Source organism: Poecilia reticulata, chromosome 15, assembly GCF_904066995.2.
Source record: "Poecilia reticulata chromosome 15, P_reticulata-male-v2, whole genome shotgun sequence".
Taxonomy (NCBI): domain Eukaryota; kingdom Metazoa; phylum Chordata; class Actinopteri; order Cyprinodontiformes; family Poeciliidae; genus Poecilia; species Poecilia reticulata.
The window spans coordinates 29139598-29164253 of NC_088844.1; the positions used below are offsets into that span (position 1 = coordinate 29139598).

General features: G+C 41.3%; 1 protein-coding gene across 1 annotated transcript in view; it reads left to right on the plus strand.

Moving 5' to 3' along the window:
- The window catches only part of plpp4 (phospholipid phosphatase 4), a 54641-nt gene extending 36413 nt beyond the window's left edge, over positions 1-18228 (plus strand). Inside the window, exons 4-7 of the mRNA XM_008430096.3 lie at positions 110-173; positions 526-650; positions 8624-8794; positions 12837-18228. Of these exons, the coding sequence (XP_008428318.1) occupies positions 110-173; positions 526-650; positions 8624-8794; positions 12837-13045 (569 nt within the window). The 3' untranslated portion in view covers positions 13046-18228. The remainder of the gene's footprint in view (positions 1-109; positions 174-525; positions 651-8623; positions 8795-12836) is intronic.
- Positions 18229-24656: the final 6428 nt, after the last annotated feature.

Consider the following 24656-nt stretch of genomic DNA (forward strand, 5'->3'; position numbering starts at 1 on the left):
GTACACTGTAAACTGACCAGGACATGTATAAAACTATGGCTGAGGTTTGTACTGCTACATAATGAGACAATGTTGGATTTGTTTTAATGTTTGTCCTTTCTGTCCTCAGCTGTGTCCCTGGCGCTCGCATTAAACGGAGTCTTCACAAATACTATCAAGCTGATTGTTGGCAGGTATCCTGAACACGTCACTGTCAGTAGCTGCTTTTCCATCCACAATATTATTGTGCAGTTTGACATTTAGAAAATAAATTTGCATAAGGGAAACACCAACTTAATGTTAGAATGAGGTGGGGGTTTTTTGGCTGTATCAATTTTGGTTTATTTAGGAAAACTGCAAGTTTGACTAACAACCAGATGTTTCCACTTGCACAAACTACGAAGAATCAGACAGGAAGTAGTTGGAGAATGATGAGAATTTGCGCACATTTGTAATGGAAACACATCTAATAACTCCGTATTTTGAGACTTAAAGTAGTAGCTGTTCTCTTAATTCATTGTAATCACATGAAAACTAATTTTTCAGACCAAGGCCAGATTACTTCCAGCGCTGTTTCCCAGATGGTCAAATGAATGCCAAGATGCTGTGCACCGGCGAGCCGGAGATGGTGTCTGAAGGACGCAAAAGCTTCCCCAGCAGCCATTCCTCCTGTGAGTAAAGAAATCACCGCTGGCTGGAAACTGCAAAACAATATGCAACCATATCAGATCTCTCACTCCACCTTATTAAAACTGAACGGCAGCGTTTCAGTTTGAGCTAATAAGAAATGCCACCGTGCTGACAGATTGTGCTCAAGATATTTTTTATTGTCGCCGAGGATGTAATATGCAGACCCTGAGGAAGCTTGTCATGAATGAGTCCAGCATATTTCACTTCTGACACATGTGACAGATGATAAAACGTTCAGTGCTTCACCTTCATCTGACTTCCTGCTGTGCTCAGCTACATGAAGCAGGGAGGATTGCTGGCCATTTTGGGCGCAGCAAGCTGTTCCACCTCAGCACTACGCTCAATAATTCACGTTTCGTCTGGAGAAAGGGTCACTGGGATTGTTTGCTGCGGCCCATGCAGATGGAGCACAGTGCAGTGGACACCATGTAGCTCTGTGTGTTACTGTTATTTTGGGTATATTCACATTTACAACTTCACATGTCAACATTTCAATTCAACACACTTTTCTGAAATATTTAGTGTTTTTGGTTTTGGTGCTATAATGTGAACAAACCTCGTCAGCTACACTCCTGCAACATTTGTCCTCATCTAATTGCATTTAAACTTAAAACATGATATTTACAAAACAGAAGGATTCCTTTGTTGACGGCAGAGCTGCTATACTTGAGCTAAACCTGAGCAACAAACTGTTGGAAAGGCAGAGAACATTAAAAAAAAAGTGTCTGCCATCATGGCGGATTGGAAAGAAAAAATATTGATAAAATCGTCTGAAAAACCATAAAGCGACAAAATGTCAAAAATATTACTTAGGAAGCATTTTTACAGAGATTGGTTATTGGGTGTTAAAGAGCAGATGTGGAGTTACCATGTGTGAGACGTGTAACAACAACTTAACTACAAATACTAAAGTTAGCCTTTTCAGTTTGATACAGAATAAATTTAAATTATTCCATTCAAATCAAAAGTTTGTAGTTTTTTCTTTTTTATCCCAAAAGGAATTTAAATAACTGACATAATCCAAATATCTTGGGAGGATGTCCCAATCCAGTGGCCGTCTTTGAGGATCTGGCCGATGCAGGACTTATGTCCTGTTGCCTAGCAACGGAGATGGTGCTAAACACGAACTGGTAAAAATGGAGCTGGAGATCTTGCTTTTTAAAAATGTTATACTCTAGAGCAGTGGTGTCAAACTCATTTTTATTTTGGGCCGAATCAAAAATCTGAATGTTCTTAAAGGGCCGGTTGCACCAGAATCTATTGATAAAACCAATAAAACTGTTAAAATATCAATAAATAGCTGTTCCTCCAGGATTTGTGATTACTTTAGTGTTTATTTTTGCAATCAAATGACAGATTTTGTGGTGAATATTAAGAAATATTTGTAATTGTTATTTTACAGTATTTACGCTAATATAATGTTAAATGTGACTCTTTATCACTCGCTGTATCAGTTACAGATTTAATGTTTTCGACCAATTTTGAGAAAATTTGCAGTAAAATCAGGGGAAAAAAAAGTGGAAATTTGTTGATTTTGTGTGATTTTTGCAGATTTGTGAAAAACTGGAAGGACTTATTGATGTAATTTGGAGTCCAGAGGGCCACATAAAAAGCTATGGCGGGCCAGATTTGGCCCCCGGGCTTTGAGTTTGACACCTGTGCTCTAGAGGCAACATCAGTTTTATTGTTGAGAGATAAACAAGATAAAATAACTTGATTTAATCTACAAGCTTTTCAAAGATGTCAAGTACTGCTGGATCAGAATAGTTCATGTTCATTAGCAGCTGGATTTTTTTTTTAGATGTTTAAAATCCCCTCAAACATGAATGAATTGATTTTTATTTTTACTTTGAAGCCTTTTTCCATTAATATTACATGTATACAGAGTTCTGCCTATTTTGAACAATGAAATCCTTAGAGACAGAAAGAAACCTCCCAGCCTGCTGTCTTTACCGTGACAGGCAGATTTGATCTGGAATAGTTTGTCTTGTCCAATCAGGCAGAATGTTCAGGTAGAAAGAAGTTGCCTTTGGCTGCATGATTTGTGATTTGCTGGCATCACGGTTTGAGCGTGACGCCTTAAACCTGCAGCATCAGATCAAACGTGCTGCTACTGTGCAACAGTAACACACCCAGACATCAGATGCCTTACACATTAGAGTTTTGATTGAGTTTTAAAACACTTCCAGTCACATTTCAGATTAAAGTTTAATGCTCCTCGACACACCTTCTGCAAGCATGGAGGGCTTTGAGGCGCTCACTGGTTCCCATTAGAAACGGCAGACTGGGACGGCGCGCTGCAGGTCTGGGTTAGATTTGTCAAAGCAACAGGTTGAAAATCACAGAGATGACATCTACAGAACAAAAGTAATCCAATTTATTGCCCAAAAAGATTTGAAAAGGCACAAGGAACACATAAAAAACTGAATGTAGTTTCAATGTTTGTAGCTCAGCATTAAGATTCAAGGATGTTTTTTAGTTTTTTACCACTTTTTCTTGTTTGTGGTGCGAAATTCAGAGTCATTAGATGTGAAGCCTGAGACGTGGCTCATAAACATCCATCTGTTTTCTATCTGCTTGTCCTTCCAGCGTCTTCGTTGATTTAACAGGTTTTAATATTATGGCTAAAAACCTTGTCTTTGCTATTTTATAGAGAATTAATTAAATAAACAAAAAACTAAATTATATTTCTTATTAAACCCTGAACTAAGCCACTTAGTTTTATATAATGAACTTTTCAGTATAAGAGCTTTACTTTCTATTTAATACTTTAAATATTGTTTGTTTTAATGGGGACTATGGTTGTTTAATTTACTTTTAAACATATGAGCATCTATCTTCTGCTTTTTCGGTTAGTTTTTTGCACCCCTGATTTGATCAGTTAGTAGACGTTTGTTTTATGTGCATCACAGGACATTTTATAAAGTTATCAATAATAGATACAGAACCTTTGGACATGTATGAGATTCTGGTGTCCTGATAGCTTTCAAAGGTCCGAGCTGTTTCCACTCCATCGTGATTGGATTCCCCCACCTCTCTGAAGCAAACTAAATAACAGGAACTCGTTGTGGCATTCTCCTAAAAGAGAAAAACAAAGCAATAAATACCAGTTCACTAAACCCACTGCAGCCTGTAAACAGGTTCTGAAGCACGACTCGCATCACATTCATATTCATTTCACCATAAAAACCCAACTGATGTTACTGATGGACATACTCTACTGAAAGATGCCGTCTTTAGCATTAGCATAGCCTTTAATGCTTCAATTAATCCTGTGACCAGATTATTTTTCTGAATCCGCCTCCTTCACTATTGCATCACTATTTATATTAAATTAGCCAAAGATTACAGGATCTATCATCATATTAGTTCAGTACCAGGAGAGAATTCAAGTCTCCTCTTTGTGTGTCTGACAGTCAGGACGCAGAACGAAGCGGTTTTAATCTAATGCTAATACACATTTTGTGTTGACTCTTTATGTGCTAATAGGAGGATCAGCCTCAGGCGCTAAGTGGTCGTTTAATATGCAGCTTTTCTGGTGGGAGTTAGCAAAGATATCCCACAGGTCATGATAAAGGTCAAAGATCAGGAGAGGATGGCCGAGACCAAGAGATGGAGAGCATAATAATGCACTTTGTTTAGGTTCTCAGTCTTTAGAGTGGCATTAAAACCGGCAGCTTTGTCGCAAAGTAACACATCAGAAACGCATATTAACTAATTTAACCTTTTCAGCTATAACAACATTTGTGAATTTCACAAAAGTGATTCACTTGTTTTGCATCGGGGTAGTTTGGTTCTCATTATGGAGATGCAGAGTTTAAGTGACAGAAAGGAAGGTATCACCTTTACCTTCACTTGAAATCTCCAAACAAATATTTTATTTGTAAGAAAAAAGGTGCAATGCAAATCACCTCTGATTATTCTGCTTTTCTGTATTTGTTCTCAGAGAGTTTGTTTAAGATGCATGCACCTGATTCGTTATCAAGATGTTTTATGTTTCTCTTCTCTGGCCTTTTGGGAAACTCCTGCTGCCTCTGGAGGGCCGTCCTGCAGCCGCTCGTAGATACGCCTCATTGGTTTGCCCATTCACTTACTTAATTCTACAGATTTCACATGTAAAAGCTTGTTTACGAGTTTCTTTATGCAAAGTGAGAGCATGATGGATACTTGATGTCCCCACTTGAGCATAATGCATCCCAAGTGTTTGGCTAATCCTCCTGATGACTCCCAGTTCCACCGATTGTTCTGGTAAGCATATGGGCTCCGGATGGTTCTGGAATGAAAAGGAAAGAATTCAACAATGAGCCAGAATGTTTCTCACTGTTGTCACGTTACATTTTTATTCCATCCAGCCCTGATCATTGAGGGACACTTAAAACTACTTTCAATAAACTCTTCACTTCATTTTCTCTACAACTATACAGCTTGGTAAAATAAACCTTTTAATGTTTTGGCTTTTAACTGAAACTTATTGCTGCATGTTAATCAAAGCAGCACAGACAGTATGATAGTATGCTTACATCTGTAACTGTTAGATTTTTCATGTTTTTTTCCAGTTTTATTTTAAAAAATCTGCAAAAGTTATTTTATTATCATTAGTATTATGTAAAACTGACTGCTTTGAGGGCTGCACAGTGGAACAGTTGGTAGAGCTGTTGCCTTGCAGCAAGAAGGTTCTGGGTTCGATTCCCGGTCTTTCTGCATGGAGTCTCCATGTTCTCCCTGTGCATGGTGGGTTTTCTCCTGGTACTCCGGTTTCCTCCCACAGTCCAAAAACATGACTGTCAGGTTAATTGGCCTCTCCAAATTGTCCCTAGGTGTGAGTGTGTGTCTCTGTGTTGCCCTGCGACAGACTGGTGACCTGTCCAGGTGACCCCGCCTCTCGCCCGGAACGTTAGCTGGAGAGGAACCAGCACCTCCTGACCCACTGAGGGACAAGGGTGAAAGAAAATGGATGGATGGATGGTTGACTGCTTTGAGTTTGTTATAAAGTTACTCCATCAAAAAGTATCTGGTTGATTTTATTATTTTGGGCATGTTTGAGAAATACTTGAGTCTCCATGGCAACCATTCAGCTGTACGTAGCTCCGCCTTCAAGGCTCAGCTCCTTCCCTGCGTCTTCCCCACTCAGCTCCTCCAGACTAGCCAGCCACAATTAGCAAGCAGCTGGTGGAACCGTTAATCAGCTGAGCTCGTTATCGGAGCTACTTCTTAGTGAAACACTAGTAAAAATGTTGTGAGGACTTCCTGAAGGCGGAGCTTCAGAAAGAACAGGAGTTTTTAAACAAACTTCCACAATATGAAGATGTTAAATTACCTTGAAATTGGGTAATTTAATGCCTGGACTTCTAATATGACTTTGGTTGAGTCATATCAAATATATGTATATATAGCATGTTTGTTTGTAATTTAACGTAACAGTTACTTTATTCTGCTATAAAATGGGACTATGCACCTGAAAAATACATCATACTGCTGCTTTAAAGGACTTTTGCAAATGTTTACATTTAAAGTGAATTTCTTGTTGGAAGTCAAAAGTTAAAATGTTCAGAGTGGGACTGAGTAAGTTTCCAGGATAATGTAACTCTGTCCTCCCAAAGGACAAATTAAATGGCCTGAGCTTTGTTTAGAGCCACAAAGACAAATAGTGTGGGCTGCTGCGAGGTTTGGGATGTGAAGGCGTCGCCTCAAAGTGAGATGGATGGATGGGCTCTGAGGGATGCTCAGACTGAGGGACTTTAAAGTAAAGGTTAGTCTCTAAAAAACATCAGTTAATCTGTGTGGGTGCTGTGTAGCTCTCTCCAAACGGAAAAGTGTTAATTAATTTGATCTGCAGCAGGATTTCCATTTCCTTTCCACTCATAAATTATTAGTTCTGTTATTCCTGCTCTTGAGGAATTCAGTCACATAAACTCCCATTTGGTGCAGGCTGCAGGAAGACATTACCGTTTTTAACTGTGAAGTTTAATAAAAAAAAAAAAAAATGAACTAGTTCCACTACATGCTGAAATGTCCTTGGGCAAGACACAAATTCCCATGTTGCCCCCGGCAATGAGCTGGTGAGAGGTGGATGGATGAAGGAGTGAAAGTGTTACTGAAACTAACAAAGTGATTCATAAATCCTTTATTTTTCCTGGAAGAGCAAGATCTGATGATGATGATGATGATGATGATGATGATGATGATGAGGAGGAGGAGGTTAGTCTCTGAGGAGGAGGAGGAGGAGGAGGAGGAGGAGGAGGAGGAGGAGGAGGAGGAGGAGGAGGAGGAGGAGGAAGCCATTTACCTTAGCATAATGCTTCAGAGGAATTATCATGTAAAAATGAGAAATAGACACATTTAGGTAGAGTTTAACTGAATTGACTCATCTATAATGTAGGTTTAAGAGATTTACAGTGACAGAAATAATAAAATTAAGGCACTCATTAAGGTTACATTTCACTCTTATTAACTACATCACAAATAATAAATGTACTTTTATTCTGAATGGATGAAAATGTTCTGCTTTTGGTGTCAGTCATGTCCGTCACACATTTACATCCAAACTGATTTAATGTTGAATCTTTGGGAGTTCAGTCTGAACCACAGGCTGCTGAGCTCATATTTTCTCTGTATTTTCTTCACAATGTGTTCCTGTCCAACTTCAACTTCATTTGGTAAATAAATGCAAAATGGTGCATGACTGTAAGATGTTAGGACATTTTTACTAATGGAGACCTGGAATCAGAAGTTTGTAGAAAAACCTTTCACTGCAGCTGAGAGCCGCATTGGACGAGCATCTGTTAGCATTTATGGACAGAAAATTCCAACAGATTGTTTGGATTAAGGTCTGGACTTGGACTGGGCCGTTCTAACAGATTCTTATTCTTCAGGTTCATTGTTGTGTTTGAAGGTGAAGCCTCACTACATTCGTTTGCTGGCTTTTTCATTTTTTCTCTGTAGTTGTCCTGCTTTCCTTGTTCCTGTGAAAGAAGCAGCATAATGCTGCCATCACCGTGTTTCAGTGTGGAGGGTGTGGTCAGGATGTGAAGTGTTGTCTTCCCTCATGATTAGCATGCTGCAGTGATGTTAAAATGTTTCATTTTGGTTTTATTTCACCAAACATTTTCTACGTTTCCAGTTTGGCCCTCATGACTCGTGACAAACTGAACAAAGTTTGAGTATAAATAATTTAGCAGGTCATTTGAGGTTTACATTTAAATGCGTTTCATAGAAGAATCAAACTACTTGGATCAGACAAATCCCTCATCACATCAGAGGTCTAGGTGATTGGTTCTGAATAGAGCCGTTTTTATTGGATCAGTTCCCAAACAGGAGAGTCCTGGAGGCGTTCTGACTTTGTTTCTCCTCTGTTTTCGGACAGCTCTTGTTCTCTCATATGTTCTGGCCGGCTTGTTAGTCGAGTGACAAATGTGCCGGCTGTTTGCTTTGCTGCAGCATCACATCGCTTTGCTTCAGCAAAAACTCAAATGGTTCCACTGTTCAACCTCTAATTCCCACAGTTAGACCGCCGCTGTTCCTCTTCTACTTCCCAGCAGATGTTGCTTAATGCACAGGCCTGCTGTCCGTTCACAGTCATGTAGCACAGAGCTGTGAAACCTCAGTATTGGCTGCCATGTGCAGCGGCGAGCTGCTGCCCAATGTAATTGATGAAATGTTTACAAATCTTGCGCTTGGCTCGGCCTTTAAGATCATTTTGTGATTTGGTATGCACACTGATTACACCTTCAGTTAGAAACCTGCAGCCTTGGGTTAGCACCTGACATGATTGCTAATTACCTGCAGTTACAAAAAACTCTTTAATGATTTTAAAAGGTTGTTTTAAAAATATCTTTCACCTGCAGGCCTATGACTTTCCTTTACTAATACACCGAAACCTGGTCTTTTTTTTTTTTTGTACTTTTCTGGAACAAAGCTGTTGATCTGCTTGACGTCGTCTCTTTCTGCCTTCCAGTTGCGTTCTCTGGACTCGGGTTCACCTCCTTCTACTTGGCCGGAAAGCTGCAGTGCTTCACAGATGGGGGCCGGGGTCGCAGCTGGCGTCTATGTGCCACAGTTCTACCTCTTTACAGCGCCATGATGATTGCTCTGTCCAGGACATGTGACTACAAACACCACTGGCAAGGTCCAACCAGCAATACCGTTATGTCTGTGTTTAGACTTTATCTGCTGTAAGCTGGAGTGTTATTTCAAATTATATCAGACATTAAATTTATTACAGAGTGATTTCAAGCATGTTTCTTTTGAGTTAGTATGCCCAATGATGGCTAATGGTGGAAATAAGAAACTGAGTTTCTCAGAAAATCTAATTCTTATTAAGACTAAAGAAAGGATTTTTGTGAAAGCAAAGTCAGAGTCTGGAAGAAGAGTGAGAGTAAAGAAAGATGGAGGTTACCAGGAGATATTTAATAATAAACAAAAGGAACAATATGCAAAGGGAGTGGTGAGGCAGTGAAACCAGAACAGTGAGAACCTGTGGACATAAATACTGAGGGATGACAGGAGAAGAGCATCAGATGCGGGTGATGAAATCAGGTGATTGGGGACGGCTGTGGGAGGGAGCCAACCGCCAAGCTGAAGAAAGATGAATAATTAACATAAAGGAGCTGAAATAAATCTGAGAAAGTACAAAATGAGAGGGAAGGGAACAGAACAGAGCGTAACAGCAGAAAGAGCCTAATGGCAGCACATCACCAAAAATAGGAGAAACGAATAGAGTACAAGAAAATAATCCAAACCCAAAGAAAATGACATGAGGAGGAATCCTGAACAAACCAGCACAAGTTTAAAAATGTTATTTTTTTTTATTTTTTTAAAAAATGACCTGAGGGGGAGTGGGAGCGAGAACGTGAGTGTGTGGGTTTCAGATAGAAAAGAAATAACACGATGACAACTCCATCACATTGTGTTAATTAGTTTTAGAAAGCCATATGTTCTTGGCAGCAAACCCAACAGCTCTTTTTACGACCTGCCTTTATTTATTTATAACCAAAACAACACAATTCCAGCATTTACAAGAAAGCCCATCATTTTCTGAATCCTCCCTGGATCTACGTTTCCGTCCTGCTCGCTCTGCGTCGGCTGGAAGTAACCTGCAACAGAGCAGTCCATTAAATTTGAGGGTCCCCAATCTGCTGCCAGTGTAAACACAAGCTGGGAGCTCCCATTAGCCCAGATGCTACTCTGTGCTTGATGAATATTAATACTCTCACCATCACTAAACTAATCTATCAAATCAAGTCACAGCCTGGTAAATTCAGTTGACAGGAACCAGAAGAACGTCCAGGCCACCGGCTCATCCGCTCTGCACATCCGTATTACTGGAAGTTGATGCAAACTTCTGTTTTACAGTGCAGATATTAGGGAAGTGTACTTCAAGTTTGATCTATTTTCAGCAATACCTGCTTAATATTCTTAACAGCAGTGCTATATTTCATGATGTATGATAGTTAAAATGGGGTCAGCTGTAATGCAGACCTGCTCAGCCTCTGACAGAGTACCAGAGATGGCCCGGCCCGAGGTGAGTGAGCCAGCTCAGCGATTCATGGCTCTGCCTTTCATGTTGCTTCCATCAACCTCTAAACTCGGCAGCGGTGATGAATGTTCGCTGAAAACATCGCAGCCCATACAGCAATGCCTAATTAACCGGGCCCGTTCCACGACAGCAGGTGTTATTTATCACCACACGCCTACGTGGGGGAAAGGGAATCCCTTCAAACCAGGACCACTTCAGATAATGCTGCGTTTAGTACCATCAGGCATAATACCAAAACCACAGAGAGGATTTTTCACTTAGCTAAAAATACAATTGGAGATGAAGTTTTGAATAAAAGAGTTGGAGATTTTAGAGAACATCCTGAAAATGTAATATGGCTGCTTTGCATGTAGGATTTAAGGGCAACACACAACGGTGGCGTCGGGTCAGCAGATGCTTCTTGGACGTTTAGACGTAATGAGGCTCCTGAATAAACACAAAATCCCACCAAGTTTCTGCTTTACTGCAGCCGTTTCTACAGTTACATTTCAGTTTAATGCAAAAATACTTGAATAAATCCTACTGAATGTTGTATTAAATCGTATGATACACATTTCTTTAAAAGTTGTTGAATATGCTGATGATTGTCTGTAGAAGTCACTCTTTCCATTTCCCATTAAGTTGCACAAATTGAAATTGTAAAAGTAAATTTGTTTAATGGAAACATGCCAGTTTTGAAATACTTAATTTTTCGATAGAGTTTTTACACTGGGATGAAATTATTTTTGTCTGTATTAAAATTTGTTGATTTGTCAAAATTGCAATGGAAAAACATATTTTGCATCACATGAGTCACATGATCAACAACCAGACGTTGCCACTGGCGTAAACCACGAAGAAGATGACAGGAAGTTGTAGGAGGACGAGGGTGCTGCGTGTTTTTAACGACTTATTGTGTGAACGAACTTATACAAGTGTGATTTTAATTTGCTGAATTGTGTTTTTCTGACATTAGCGGAAAATTTGACACCATTTTGATTAACGGAGACGCAGCTCCTGCTGCCTCTGACTGAAGAAACTCGGTAGTATAACAGTTTGATGAAGAGGATGCTCGTGGTCGTCCTTCTTTACCGAATCGTCTCCGAAGGTTTCAGGTCACCGGCTCTAAAGATGAAATTTCACTCTCCACAACAGACTTATGCAAGACATGCAGCCTGTTACAGCAAACACTGAAGGACGGAGGGGTTGTGAGGAAGTACAGTCTGCTCTGGCTCTTCTTTTATCCGGCTTCACTGCAGCGTCTCCAGTGTCGCCTGCTGCTCAGGTCAACGTTGACGCATTTGTTCTCACTTTCTGCGGATGTTTTTCATTTGTGTTTCTGGTGGAAAAATAATTCAGAATGGCAGAAGAAAAAAATGTTAATATTGAAAAATAAATATATGACAATAGGAGAAAGAGAAATTCTTTCCTTTAGTGGACACTGTGAAGAAAAGTTATTAACCTTCTTCCAACTGTATCTCATTAAGTGTTTCACACACTTCCTTTTTGAACATGTTGCAGCAGTGTTTGCTTCAACATGTTCAAAAAAATACATACTTGCTGCACCAGTGAATTAGGCAGATCTTGCTACAATGTGATTGGAGCCATTTCACAATTGAATTTAATTGTTTGTGGCATATATTCACAAGGTGTAAGAAACAGAGTGAATCCTCTGTGATGGTCGAGACGCTGACTGAGGGTTTGTAATGCAGTGGATTATCCTGCTGGAGGTTTTCATCCTAACATGGCTACTCAGTGGCCAGACATGGTAAAAAGCTGGCTTTGAAAATTTCACAGTTGGGGCCTAAAAGGTTGCCAAGGAAATATTCTCACATCATTTGAGCTGCAGCAGTCTGAACTGTTGGCACAAGGCAGCTTTCATGTTAGTTACTCCAAATCCTGACTCTTTGGTCTGAATCAAACTCATTAAACATTTTTCCATTTTGGTTCTGCCCAAACCTGAGGCCTTCTGTTATTTTAGCCTCATTTACTGACAGGCTCAGTGTGGTCTTCTGCTGCCGTAGCCCAGCTGCTTTATAGTTCGAGGTGTTTGGTATTTAGTCTGTCCACCTTGTTTGTAAAAAAAAACGTTATAATAGCAGCTGTTGCATTTTTCTAAATTAAATCCGTCTGCTCCTTCTCAGATTTCTGATTTCAGCAAAGCATTTGGTCTAGAACCTTTTGCAACCTGGACATTCTTACATTTTTTAGAACTTTTCTGTAAAACGGTGAGATGACTTCCTGTAGATCAGGTTTGGTTTCCTGGCACTGTCTCCACGCTCAGTCTTTTTGTTGTGTTGCTGCCATGTAAATTGGCTGGTTTGCTCTTTGTGTAAACAAGCTTTTGGACAGATGTACCTAATAATGTGGCTGGTCATTGAACATTGTTATCAGCTTGTAATTCCAACACTTGTTAGCCTGAAAGCGCGGCCATTAAGAAATCCCTCAGGTTTTCAAACCCAAACACAGCTAAGATTGGTTCATTTAATTCCCAGATCTGGGTTCTAATTTTAGAGTCTGTTGGTGTTTCGTACACCCAATGTGTCTGTAATCACCTCCCACATAATACCAGCATCTGTAAAGGCGCCACCAGAGGTACCTGCGCCACAGTTTGAGAACCGTGTCATTAAAACGTGTTTGTGTGTCTTTGCAGATGCCTTTGTGGGAGGAGTGATCGGGTTGCTGTTTGCTTACATCAGCTACCGCCAGCACTACCCCCCCTTCCTGCACCTGGACTGCCACCTGCCTTACGCCAGCCTGGCTGCGGCCAGCAGGGCGCCCCCCCCGGCCCAGGACGACCCGCAGCCCGTCGACAACGCCACCACCCTGCCCATGGAGGGCCTGACCGAGGGGCCAGTATGACTAGTGGCCCCCACTGAGACAGCCTCCTCAACGCCCACCAAGCCGCCAAACCCACCTCCCCATCCCTAGACAATGACTGGCTCTAATATACATTCCACTGGACGAAAAAAAAAACACTTCAACCATTTCCAAACGTTGATAATTTGTCTCGGTGACATCTACTTTTTTTTTTAATCTTGTTTTTGCGCAGCAGCCGTTAAAGTTTATATTTAGATGTAAGGGAGGAAAGTCAGGATGTGGAACATCTCCTCTGAGAAAGCAGAGAGAACAACATGCTGGAAACCTGGGGAAACGCCGTGTTCACGGCTGTGAGCGAGGAGTCAAATATTTCCACTTTCTGCAGAAACCTTTGCCTAATGAGAGGCGGGGTTTCAATGTTTCATGCTGCACTAGATTGATTGTTTTTGGTGTCGAAGGGTTTGATGTTTAAACAATCAGTGAGGTCGTCTGAATTCACAGGAACTAAACCATAAAACGACATCACAAACAGATTAAAACGACTAGGCTGAGAAATGACGTGGCCGTACCAGGAAAGCAGAGTTTTTGTTTTAAAACCCAAGGACTTTCAACTAACCTGCTCTGATTTTAATCATCTTTGGTTGCCCATAGCAACATAATGATAAACATAGATCTGATGCATCTGCGGAGAAGCAGTGGTACCCGTCAAAATAAAGTTCAATATTCCATTACTTCCCGCTCTCCAGGGCTCACATGACCTGAACATCCTCGCTCTTTTATTACCCATCTTCCATCTCTCTCTCTCTCTCTCTCTCTCTCGTTCTAAACTGAATCTTCTTTTTCATACAAGCAGCATTTAACACATGTTCACAGAGGTTGCACAGGGACATGGACCCTCAATGAGTGCAATCAATTACGAGCAGGTGGGAGCGGACACGCAGAAGTGCGTCTCGATAGGCACAAACTCCAATCTGATCCTGCATTAATCCTCATTAAGTGAGGTCAGCCTCGGCTGCTTATGAGGATATTAGGAGCGGGCGAGGCAGCTCGCTAACTCCCAGAGCTTGGCAAATAGCTTTTAGCTCACTGCCCCCCCTCTACACACACACACACACACACACACACACACACACACACACACACACACACACACACACACACACACACACACATAGATGATCCAGCCTTAAGCACAAGCCGGGTGATTTTGACGTATTATTCATCCATTATAGCTCCATTATTTGTTAACATCCGGAAAGCTTGCTGAAGGAAGATGACACCAAAGATTTAAAGCTTTTTTTCCGTCCTCGGGATGCAGGTTTTATCAACGGAGATGGCACCTAACAGGATTACTGCCCCCTCCCCAACTTTTCCATATCATCTACAAACCAATTTGTTGCCTCTTGCAGGCTGTTAGAAACGAAGGATCACTTTGTTGCCTTGGTTACTGGCTGTTTCTTGACATTGCGGTGACATTGATAGGACGGTGCAGTCTCAGTTCACCTCTGACCCAGTTGGACCCAGAACTCGCCTCAGAAAACCACGACAAATATTTTTGCATAATTGTTTTTTTCAACCATCATTGCATCAGTTTATGACGGTTATGTTTATTTGTCAATGAAAACTAAAGAAGTCTTATGAAAATTTGGCATAATGCTGCAGATATAAGATAAAATGTTATTAGGTATATCAAAGTACACCTGAAAAAAACTTCTATTTGCATATTACAGACAACACCTGTGTTGTAATTTATTCCATATAGACGTCTCTCAATCTGTAGAAGTTAAATTGTTTAAGGCTGCTGCCAAGGCAACCTGGGCTTCCTGAGCTCCTCAAATCTAAAAATTAATCAATTTGTGTTAAAGCTGAAAAATATAAATGCAAATTAATCTGGCAGTTCAACTGCTTTAGATTAACTTGCTGGAAAAAATATTTTCAATGCATTCGTGAGATAAAAAACTATGAATAACTGAGTTAAAGTTTGTCTCCAGGCTGCCAGCGTTGGTTCTGTTCTCCATTTCTACCTCACCAACACGCTGCAGCTGAAGTGACCTGCTGTCTGCATGCAGACATGTAATCAAACACTATTGTTTCTCCCTGGTTGTAGCAGCTTGAACCTTCAGTTTTCAAACACCTTCTACAGTTTTAAGCTGATAACTACATGTGTACAAAATGATAATAGATTCATACAAAGTTTACCCAACTGTGGAAAACAGCACACACACACACACACACACACACACACACACACACACACACACACACACACACACACACACACACACACACACACACACACACACACACACACACACACACACACACACACGCAGACACACACACACAAAACCGAAATATCACCTGAACAAAAGACAGAAAGCAAAGTCGGTAAAATGAAATGTAAAAAATTCTTACAAAAAAGGAAACTTGAGGGAAAATGTATTTAAAATAAATTAAGGCTTTCAAGTTTATGTAGAAAATAAAGATGTTTTTCTCAGAGTGGAGGAGCAACAGTAAGGCAGCTGAGCTCTAGTTGAGATTTGTGTCTGCAGAGTTTGGTTTGACAACCTGAGGGCTCCGGTTAGAGAGTATGACAGGAGACACACCAAGGAGTGATGCTAGGAGTCACACACACCAAGCGGTGATGCTAAGAGTCACACACACCTAGGAGTCACACACACACCAAGGAGTGATGCTAGGAGTCACACACACCTAGGAGTCACACACACACCAAGGAGTGATGCTAGGAGTCACACACACCAAGCGGTGATGCTAGGAGTCACACACACCAAGGAGTCACACACACACCAAGGAGTGATGCTAGGAGTCACACACACCAAGGAGTGATGCTAGGAGTCACACACACACCAAGGAGTGATGCTAGGAGTCACACACACCAAGGAGTGATGTTAGGAGTCACACACACCTAGGAGTCACACACACACCAAGGAGTGATGCTAGGAGTCACACACACCAAGCGGTGATGCTAAGAGTCACACACACCTAGGAGTCACACACACACCAAGGAGTGATGCTAGGAGTCACACACACCAAGGAGTGATGCTAGGAGTCACACACACACCAAGGAGTGATGCTAGGAGTCACACACACACCAAGGAGTGATGCTAGGAGTCACACACACACCAAGGAGTGATGCTAGGAGTCACACACACCAAGGAGTGATGTTAGGAGTCACACACACCTAGGAGTCACACACACACCAAGGAGTGATGCTAGGAGTCACACACACCAAGCGGTGATGCTAAGAGTCACACACACCTAGGAGTCACACACACACCAAGGAGTGATGCTAGGAGTCACACACACCAAGGAGTGATGCTAGGAGTCACACACACACCAAGGAGTGATGCTAGGAGTCACACACACACCAAGGAGTGATGCTAGGAGTCACACACACACCAAGCGGTGATGCTAGGAGTCACACACACCAAGGAGTCACACACACACCAAGGAGTGATGCTAGGAGTCACACACACCAAGGAGTGATGCTAGGAGTCACACACACACCAAGGAGTGATGCTAGGAGTCACACACACCAAGGAGTGATGTTAGGAGTCACACACACCTAGGAGTCACACACACACCAAGGAGTGATGCTAGGAGTCACACACACCAAGCGGTGATGCTAAGAGTCACACACACCTAGGAGTCACACACACACCAAGGAGTGATGCTAGGAGTCACACACACCAAGGAGTGATGCTAGGAGTCACACACACACCAAGGAGTGATGCTAGGAGTCACACACACACCAAGGAGTGATGCTAGGAGTCACACACACACCAAGGAGTGATGCTAGGAGTCACACACACCAAGGAGTGATGCTAGGAGTCACACACACACCAAGGAGTGATGCTAGGAGTCACACACACACCAAGGAGTGATGCTAGCGCTTCTGCTGCTTCTAATTAAGAGTTTTGCTGCTGAGTTTTGGACCAACTCGGTGATCAGAGACTTTTTATGTATACATGTGATAAATGCACAACGGGGTCCTTGGGGAAAGTTTGGACCTTCACTCCATCTTTTGGATGGAGTGAAGGAAAGCAGCTGCAATGAGCTGCTGCTTTCAGCTCTTTATTAAAACAGTCCCAGTTTTATCTGCAGGCCCAGAAGAGACTGCAGCTCTACATGACATGTCATCATTCATGATCGTCTTTACTTCCTGTGTGATTTGTCGTCTGTGGTGCTTTAAAAATGACTTATCTAATTTGAAAAGAAATGATTATGACTTATTCACGTCTCATGCTTTCAATATTTATGGGTTTGGGCCTCGAGAATATGATAATATTTGCCCTTTAACTGTAATTTGGGACAGATTGATGGTGAAGTGTGAATCAAAACAAGCGTGCCTGTTTAAATGATTCCATGAACCTTTTCCTACATTAAGCTCTGCTACAATTAAGCCTCTATCACGTATGCAATCCGCTGGCAGCTTTTAGCTGCCACTGTGTGTGTGTGTGTGTGTGCAGAAAGGGTTTCCACTCTGATGCAATTTACAAAATGAAACCTAACGCAGAAGGAAGAGCAGATTGTGAAAGGTGCTCGACTCTGAGAGAACTCATGCGACTTCGATGGCACTTTTACCAACTTCAGCCTGGAGAGCTGAAGATCTGTTCCTTCATCTCCACCTGAAACGTTCTGCCACAGACACTTCGGTCTAAAATGTGGACTTTCAGTTTGGGGGTTTAGATGATGCAGTATTTATTTATCGCTGAGAAAAAAAAGGGATTCAATCTGTTTGTTTCACTTCAAATAATTTGATTCTATTATTTATGATCAATTCTGTGTTCAGCTTTAATTTGGTGCTATAGAGACTTTTGTAGCAGTCTGTGTCACTTGTTGGAGACGTTGGATGTGTCATTTTGACATGTAAGATCAGTCATTTTCTACAAAGGACGAACAAAAGAATCTTTATTTTACATTATATGCTACCAGTGTTTTTGCAGTGTACGCTGTGGTTTCTCTTTCAGTTGCATTGCCTCTACAATGAAAGGATAAAAGTATCTAAAACATATTAAAGAATAATTTAAAAGTACTTTATGATGATTATTTGTGTGAAGAAGTGTTTAAAAATGGTTTATGGCATGCCGGTTTCATTTGTGAGAAAAGATTTTTCTATGAGTAAGCATGTCAGGCCTTGAGAACTGTGTTTTGCTGTTTGTATACTTTACGTACAATAAAGGACTGCAGATGTGTGAACTTTATCCATAATGCACAGATTTGTTTTATTATGACTGATGGAGCTCAGAGCTGTTGGGGTTTTGCAAAGGAACCCAAGAGCAGAAAAAGTTTCTTCAATAATGAAATGAAAGGAGAATCACAGGTTAGGGGATGATGGAGGAATCCAGCAATGAACAGTGAAACCCAGGGAGATTTTCTACAGGATGAGGACAGAAAAGGACAAAGGAATCAAACCAACGAGAGCTGAACTGAGACCGAGAGGATGAACCGCCGGGGGTCGGAGCAGCGAAGGGCTACAGGAACTGAATCTAAACACACAAGGTGCAGAACATCAGAACGTGCTCAGGAAATGAAGATAAAGGAATGAACTAAACACCATACTAGCAAAAATGACAATAAAAAGAACTGAATGTGACAAAACCTAATGAACATAAATGAACAACAAGATCAAAACAGAGCAGCTCCTACCACACTAAGTCCTGTCCTATTATGGGTTTATTTGGGCATTGCTATTTCAGAGAATAGGAATAAAAGCAGAAAGCAATTAATATTCAGATTTCCTTTAGCTAATAAACATTAAACTTCATCAAACGGTCTCTGACAGGGTAAACTGCTGGTTTACACACATTTTTCCATTTCCAAATACTGGCACAGGAATTTAGGCAAAGCTTGGACAAATTCAAAAGGAGTTACAGTCCAAAGCCTGATGTCTGGATGTTCCAACACCAGTAATCAGTGAAGTTACAGGCCGACCCGTCAGCCCAGCAGGCTGCAGGGCTCACTTCTTCGACAAGTGGGAGAAACATACCCTGCTAAAAACACCCTCCATACAAACTAGGAAAAAATACAGATTTTTATTGCGTCATCACATGTCCAAGACTAAAGTTGCTCAGCTTTAGTAGTTTTTACCTGCATGTGAGTGGGACCTGTTGGAAGAAGACGGTGATTTGTGGGATTTTCCTCCAGACTGCTGCACTCTGCAGGGAAAACAGCGTCAAGGTACATTAAGGATTCAGATAGCAGAGCAGGAGGAAAATCATCCAAAGACAATTGAACATGGAGGTTCAGACATGAATTATAAGCTGTGCTAAAGATCCCAGCAGAAAGTGTCACTGAGGTGATGCAGCTTTTGTTCACCTCCACAGGAGCACATTACCATTAAAAGCAATTACATATTTGTTGTCCTCAGAAGAGAAGAGAAGCGTTTCCCTTCAGCCGCTGACTGAGACGAGTGTTTAATCAACGTCTCGTCCCTCAAAGCCTCGTATTGTTTTCCTGTCAGGAACAGAGATCACCTCTGCATGAGCTCTGCTATCAGGACTGTGAAATCAGCCTTTATCCAATACATCAGCTGTCAGCTGGCATTTAATATCATTTAACACTGTCATACATTTTACCTCGCAGAGCAGGAGGTTCAATTACAGAGTTTTCAAAGGGATTTTCAAATGGAGATTCAATTGCCTGTGTTTGTGTTGGGCCCAGTCGGGGCCCAGTCGGGGCCCAGTCGGGGCCCGGCGCCGACATCAGTCATCCTGGGAGAAACGATTCCACCTGGGAGAATGATGCAGAGAAAGACGGCTTCTTCAGGCCGTCCGTCATGGAGGTCTGGGGAAACTTTTCCTAAATTATTTTAGCAGTAAAACCACAAACTGAACCACCTGCTGACCTCATATAAGTCCACTAAGAGATGATTCTCTGGTTTGCCAGTCACAAAACTGAGCAGCATTGGTATAGTTAGTCATTGTAAAGTGTTTGGCTAAGATTTTGGAATCTAAAGGAATTTCTGTCCTGGGACCTTTGGAGTGTTTTCCGTAGGAAAGTTAATTATTTTTTAGCTGATCCAAAAAATATCCAGCGGCAACCAGACCCAACAGATCTCAGACTAACTTACACACCAATAAAACTGATAAAAATAAAATATGACATCACCTGCACAGTCATGAGGAAAAATCTTAATTCAGTCACCGACAGCAAAAGATCCTCCCTAAAAATGTGTTTTCCAACATTGAATATGAATAAAATGAGTGATAAAGGAGGTTCACCAATAAAAGATTAAATCTGTTCAGGACTTTGTCATGTTGCGATCAATTTGTCGAACCCACATGCGCAGAACACACTCTGGAGACGGGTAAGATTTATGTGCTTTATTAAATACAGTGTAAACAAAAAATATATGCAAGATTGTGCGGAACTGGTGCTCGTCTTCGTGGTTCTGATCTCTGGGTGAAAATAGTAAGAGGCGTTCAGAGGTCGTGGGATTACAGTCCAGTTAGAGACCCACTTGCTGAAGATTTGGTCTGAGCACGGAGAGATGGACCGCAAGGATCCGGAGCTGCAGGCTGGAACGACGGCATGAGCCTCTCCAGAGGCCGGACAGGTGAGTGGAGGGAGCCGCTTGACCAGGGATCTGCCACTGACGGAACCGAGAGCAGGTCTCAGAGACTGTGGCCACCAACGGGTGGCCACAGTCGATCGATCTGTACAGGTTCGTGGAGATTTGGAGAACTCAGGACTTCACGGAGTGACGATCTAGGAGAGGCAGCACAGAATGAGATTACTGGGAGAGCAGGTTGGTCGGAGGTGAGCGATCAATGATTTACCATCACACTCTGGCACAGGAGTGTCGGCGGCTCCGCCTGATAAACTCCTCCACAATGGTAAGTGGCAGCAGGTCCACGCCCTCCAGGGGGTCCCCGGATGCCCCCTGCTGGAGAAACTAGAGACGCCCCAACCAGCCATCCCCAAATCCTAACACTTTGGGTCCCACAGACGACTCAAGGACATTTGCTACAAAAGTTGTTTTCCTTGTTTTAAATCCCTACAGAACCAAAGACAAGATGAAAAGTGTCCAATCTGGAGGACAGACGGACTCTTTATGCTTTGTTAATCCAAAATCTTATTTTTCACATGAAAAATCAGAGCAGAAGAGAGAGGAAGAGTGGAGCAACACAAAGTTTATCTGTGCCCAGTGTAAAGTGACCAAAACCTCTTTTCTGACTGAATTCCTAACCAGTGTCTGTTTTTAAAATGTTTTACAGCAGCGTTAATGAAACCTGTATCTTGAGTTTCTCTTTAGCTGTGAGCCATGAGCGCTGAAGTCTGGAAACATAAATGCTAGAAATATGTCACTCTGTGCATAATGAGAGTTTCACTTTTTAAACTGAATAATTGAAATTAACAAATAAATTACACGCTCTGCTAATTTTTGAGCACATCTACTTTTATACTTTGGTCAAGTTGAGCTGAAATAGTTTCACCGTTGGATGTTTTACCGCCGTGACTTTACAGGTTAAAGTTTTCAGCTGCATGGTTACAAACGGTTTCCCTCCATCAGTGGCGTGTTGGTCTGCAGCTCAGCCTCATTTCTTTAACGGTTTCGCTCCACTATGCTAAACAACACTTCTGATAGACTGAACACGTGTTTGTAGGGCTGCATAATTCTCCACTGAGGTGGAAACTGACATTTATAATAGATCAATAGCAATAAGCAGAAAGCAGTAGATGTACCTTTTATGCTGGTGTGAATTCCTCAGGGCGCTGTGCTACTTTGCAGGAAACACTGGTTTCTGTCACGTCTGCCTCATTAATACACAAAATAAGATTTTATCAGAGAGCAACAGCAACTTAGAATCCCAATGAAAATGGTAGGAAACTGTTGGCGCACTGAGGGATGAGCTTACGTTCTTTATTAACAGCCCTGACTCTGTTCATACTTGCTAAATTATGATATTGATTATTATAACACAGAAAAAATCATTAACTTTTTTATCTTAAAATGGAGCAGACTTTATTAATCATCATGATTTGTTCAACAGAGTTTGGAAACTCATTTTTTACCAACTTTGTGGCTAAACATGGTGACTTTATTGTAATCAAGATTAAAAATCACTTTTTTATTGAGATGTGTGTAAAATGAATCATATTTATTAACGATGAAAGAAGGTCTCGTATCTTTAAGGTGTTTGAAATGTTTAGCGATGGTGTTGAATATCACCCAGGCTCTTTTGACCGCCTCGTGTGGCCAAGTATTGATCGGAGAATGCAATTTATTTGAAAATATCAGCGCAAGTAAGTTGAAAAAGCAATCTGATTGGCTGCCCTGAGCCTCGTATAAGTTCAATGCATCAGCTCACATCACACCTTGCAGCGTGAAACACATTTGGAGCGGTGAAGTAGAAATACTCTGCTATCTCTAAAGACATGCCCTCAAAGTGCTCCACTGTTTTAGACTCACAGGAGGAGAAGCTGAAGATGTGATTCATACACTGATTTATTATTTTGTGACAGATTTTAAATCCACAATAGCTGCCGGTAGCCGTTGCCTTGCAGCAAGAAGGTTCTGGGTTCGATTCCCAGTCTTTCTGCATGGAGTCTCCATGTTCTCCCTGTGCATGGTGGGTTTTCTCCAGGTACTCCGGTTTCCTCCCACAGTCCAAAAACATGACTGTCAGGTTAACTGGTCTCTCCAAATTGTCACTAGGTGTGTGTGTGTGTGTGCATGGTTGTGTGTCCTGTGTGTCTCTGTGTTGCCCTGCGACAGACTGGTGACCTGTCCAGGTGACCCCGCCTCTCGCCCGGTACGTTAGCTGGAGAGGCACCAGCACCTCCTGACCCACTGAGGGACAAGGGTGTTAGAAAATGGACGGACGGACGGGTGGATGGACGGGTGGATGGATGGATGGATGGATGGATGGATGGATGGATGGATGGATGGATGGATGGATGGATGGATGGATGGATGGATGGATGGATGGAATAGCTACAGGTTTGACCATTTAGATGCATTTTGCAGCATTGAGGTTTAAAGACAACTCTTAAAAATATACTCATGTTTTTATTGTTTATCTTTTTTGCAGAGAGCACATACATAAATTAAGAAACTGAATGAGTAAAGAAGAATGTCAGTGAGCTGAAGTGTCTCTGTACCAATGATATTTCCAGATGTGTCATTGTTATTCCAGGGTTATTGATCATAATAAAACATCATGCAATGAAACACACTGACATTTACTTCAAACACTTGAGAGAAGTAAGTTTGGACTTTTATCATTTCACAGCATTTACATCATCACAGGAATCTTAAACATGTTTCCATATCATATTATATGTTTTTTTATTGAATGCCTCATGATGCTTGCAGTTCATTTGCAGGATGGTGGAAATGCTGCACACATTTGCATCTCGTCTGACAAAAGCATCAGACACCATAAAATATGTTTTACTTTTATTTCCTTTTTACATGTAACTGTAAATCTGAAAAATGAAACCGTCTTAGATTTCAGTGTTTCACCAAAGCAGGTCAAAGCGAGCAAACTTTACTTCTGAGAAATGTCAGCTTCTCTGGCTTTCTGTGCACACAACTTTATTTTATGGTAAAATTTGTTTGTTTTTGCTTTTTAATGAACAATAATTTCAGAGGTCGTTAATACATTTCTGACTGAGATTCAACATCCTTCCAACTTTACTTCTTTAAAGTGTCACCTAAAGTTCTGGGTAAAAGGAACAAAAGGTTTAAAAGAAAAGTTGATGCAGCCCAGTAAGGCTTAAAAGTGTGTTTCCCTCTTATCCTGGTTTGTTTGTTGCCAATTAAAAACGAGGTATCGTTTTAAGTTCTGGTGGCTGAAACATCATTTCTGCCTGTCACATTTTTTCTCCATGTATTTTGCTGATGACTGAACTCCTACATGTTTTTACCCAGATTCAGCTTCTCCACGAGGAAAAGATCTGTGAATGCAGCAACACTGATTCAGCAGCTAATCAGAGTTTGGGATCTGTATCATGTTTACCATTACAGCAGCAAACATTTCTCTGAAATAAATAAATTACTGATATCTTGTTTTATATCTGCTGCACCAGAGAACAGTTGAGCTGAATCTGATAGAAAAATGTCATGAAAAATGTTAAAGCTAAATTTTACAACTCTAAAAATGCGAGCAGGAGCTTTGACAGCTCCTGCCAGGCTTTTCTCATTTTAATCTTATCCCAAGAACTACTTTTATGATTCAAGAGAAAATCATCCCCCAACTCAACCTGCTGTCCCATAAATATCTATTCATCCCCTCAAGGTTGTAAAAATAAAGTTTGCGTTGGTGACAGATGGGAGCTGAGTTAAGAACTGGGGCACACATGCTCTGTTTCTACCTTGTGCAATTCGTAATGTAAAACTTCAGCAGCAACAATACAACTTATGTAAACATATATTATCCTTAACTATCACCAGCCATCCTCAAATAGTGCGTTATTAATCTGCATTTTTTTATTATTATTTTAAAAACTGGGAGCACAAATCTAATTTTTTAAACGTGTGTATTAAATTTGTACACACACCCCTAACTAATACTTAGATCGATTTATTCTAGCATGTTGCAGGGAAACCATGTTTTTTTTAGCCTGTTTTGGGTTCGTGGTTCTGCTGAAGCTATTGGAAATAAAATAGTCCGGATGTTCAGAA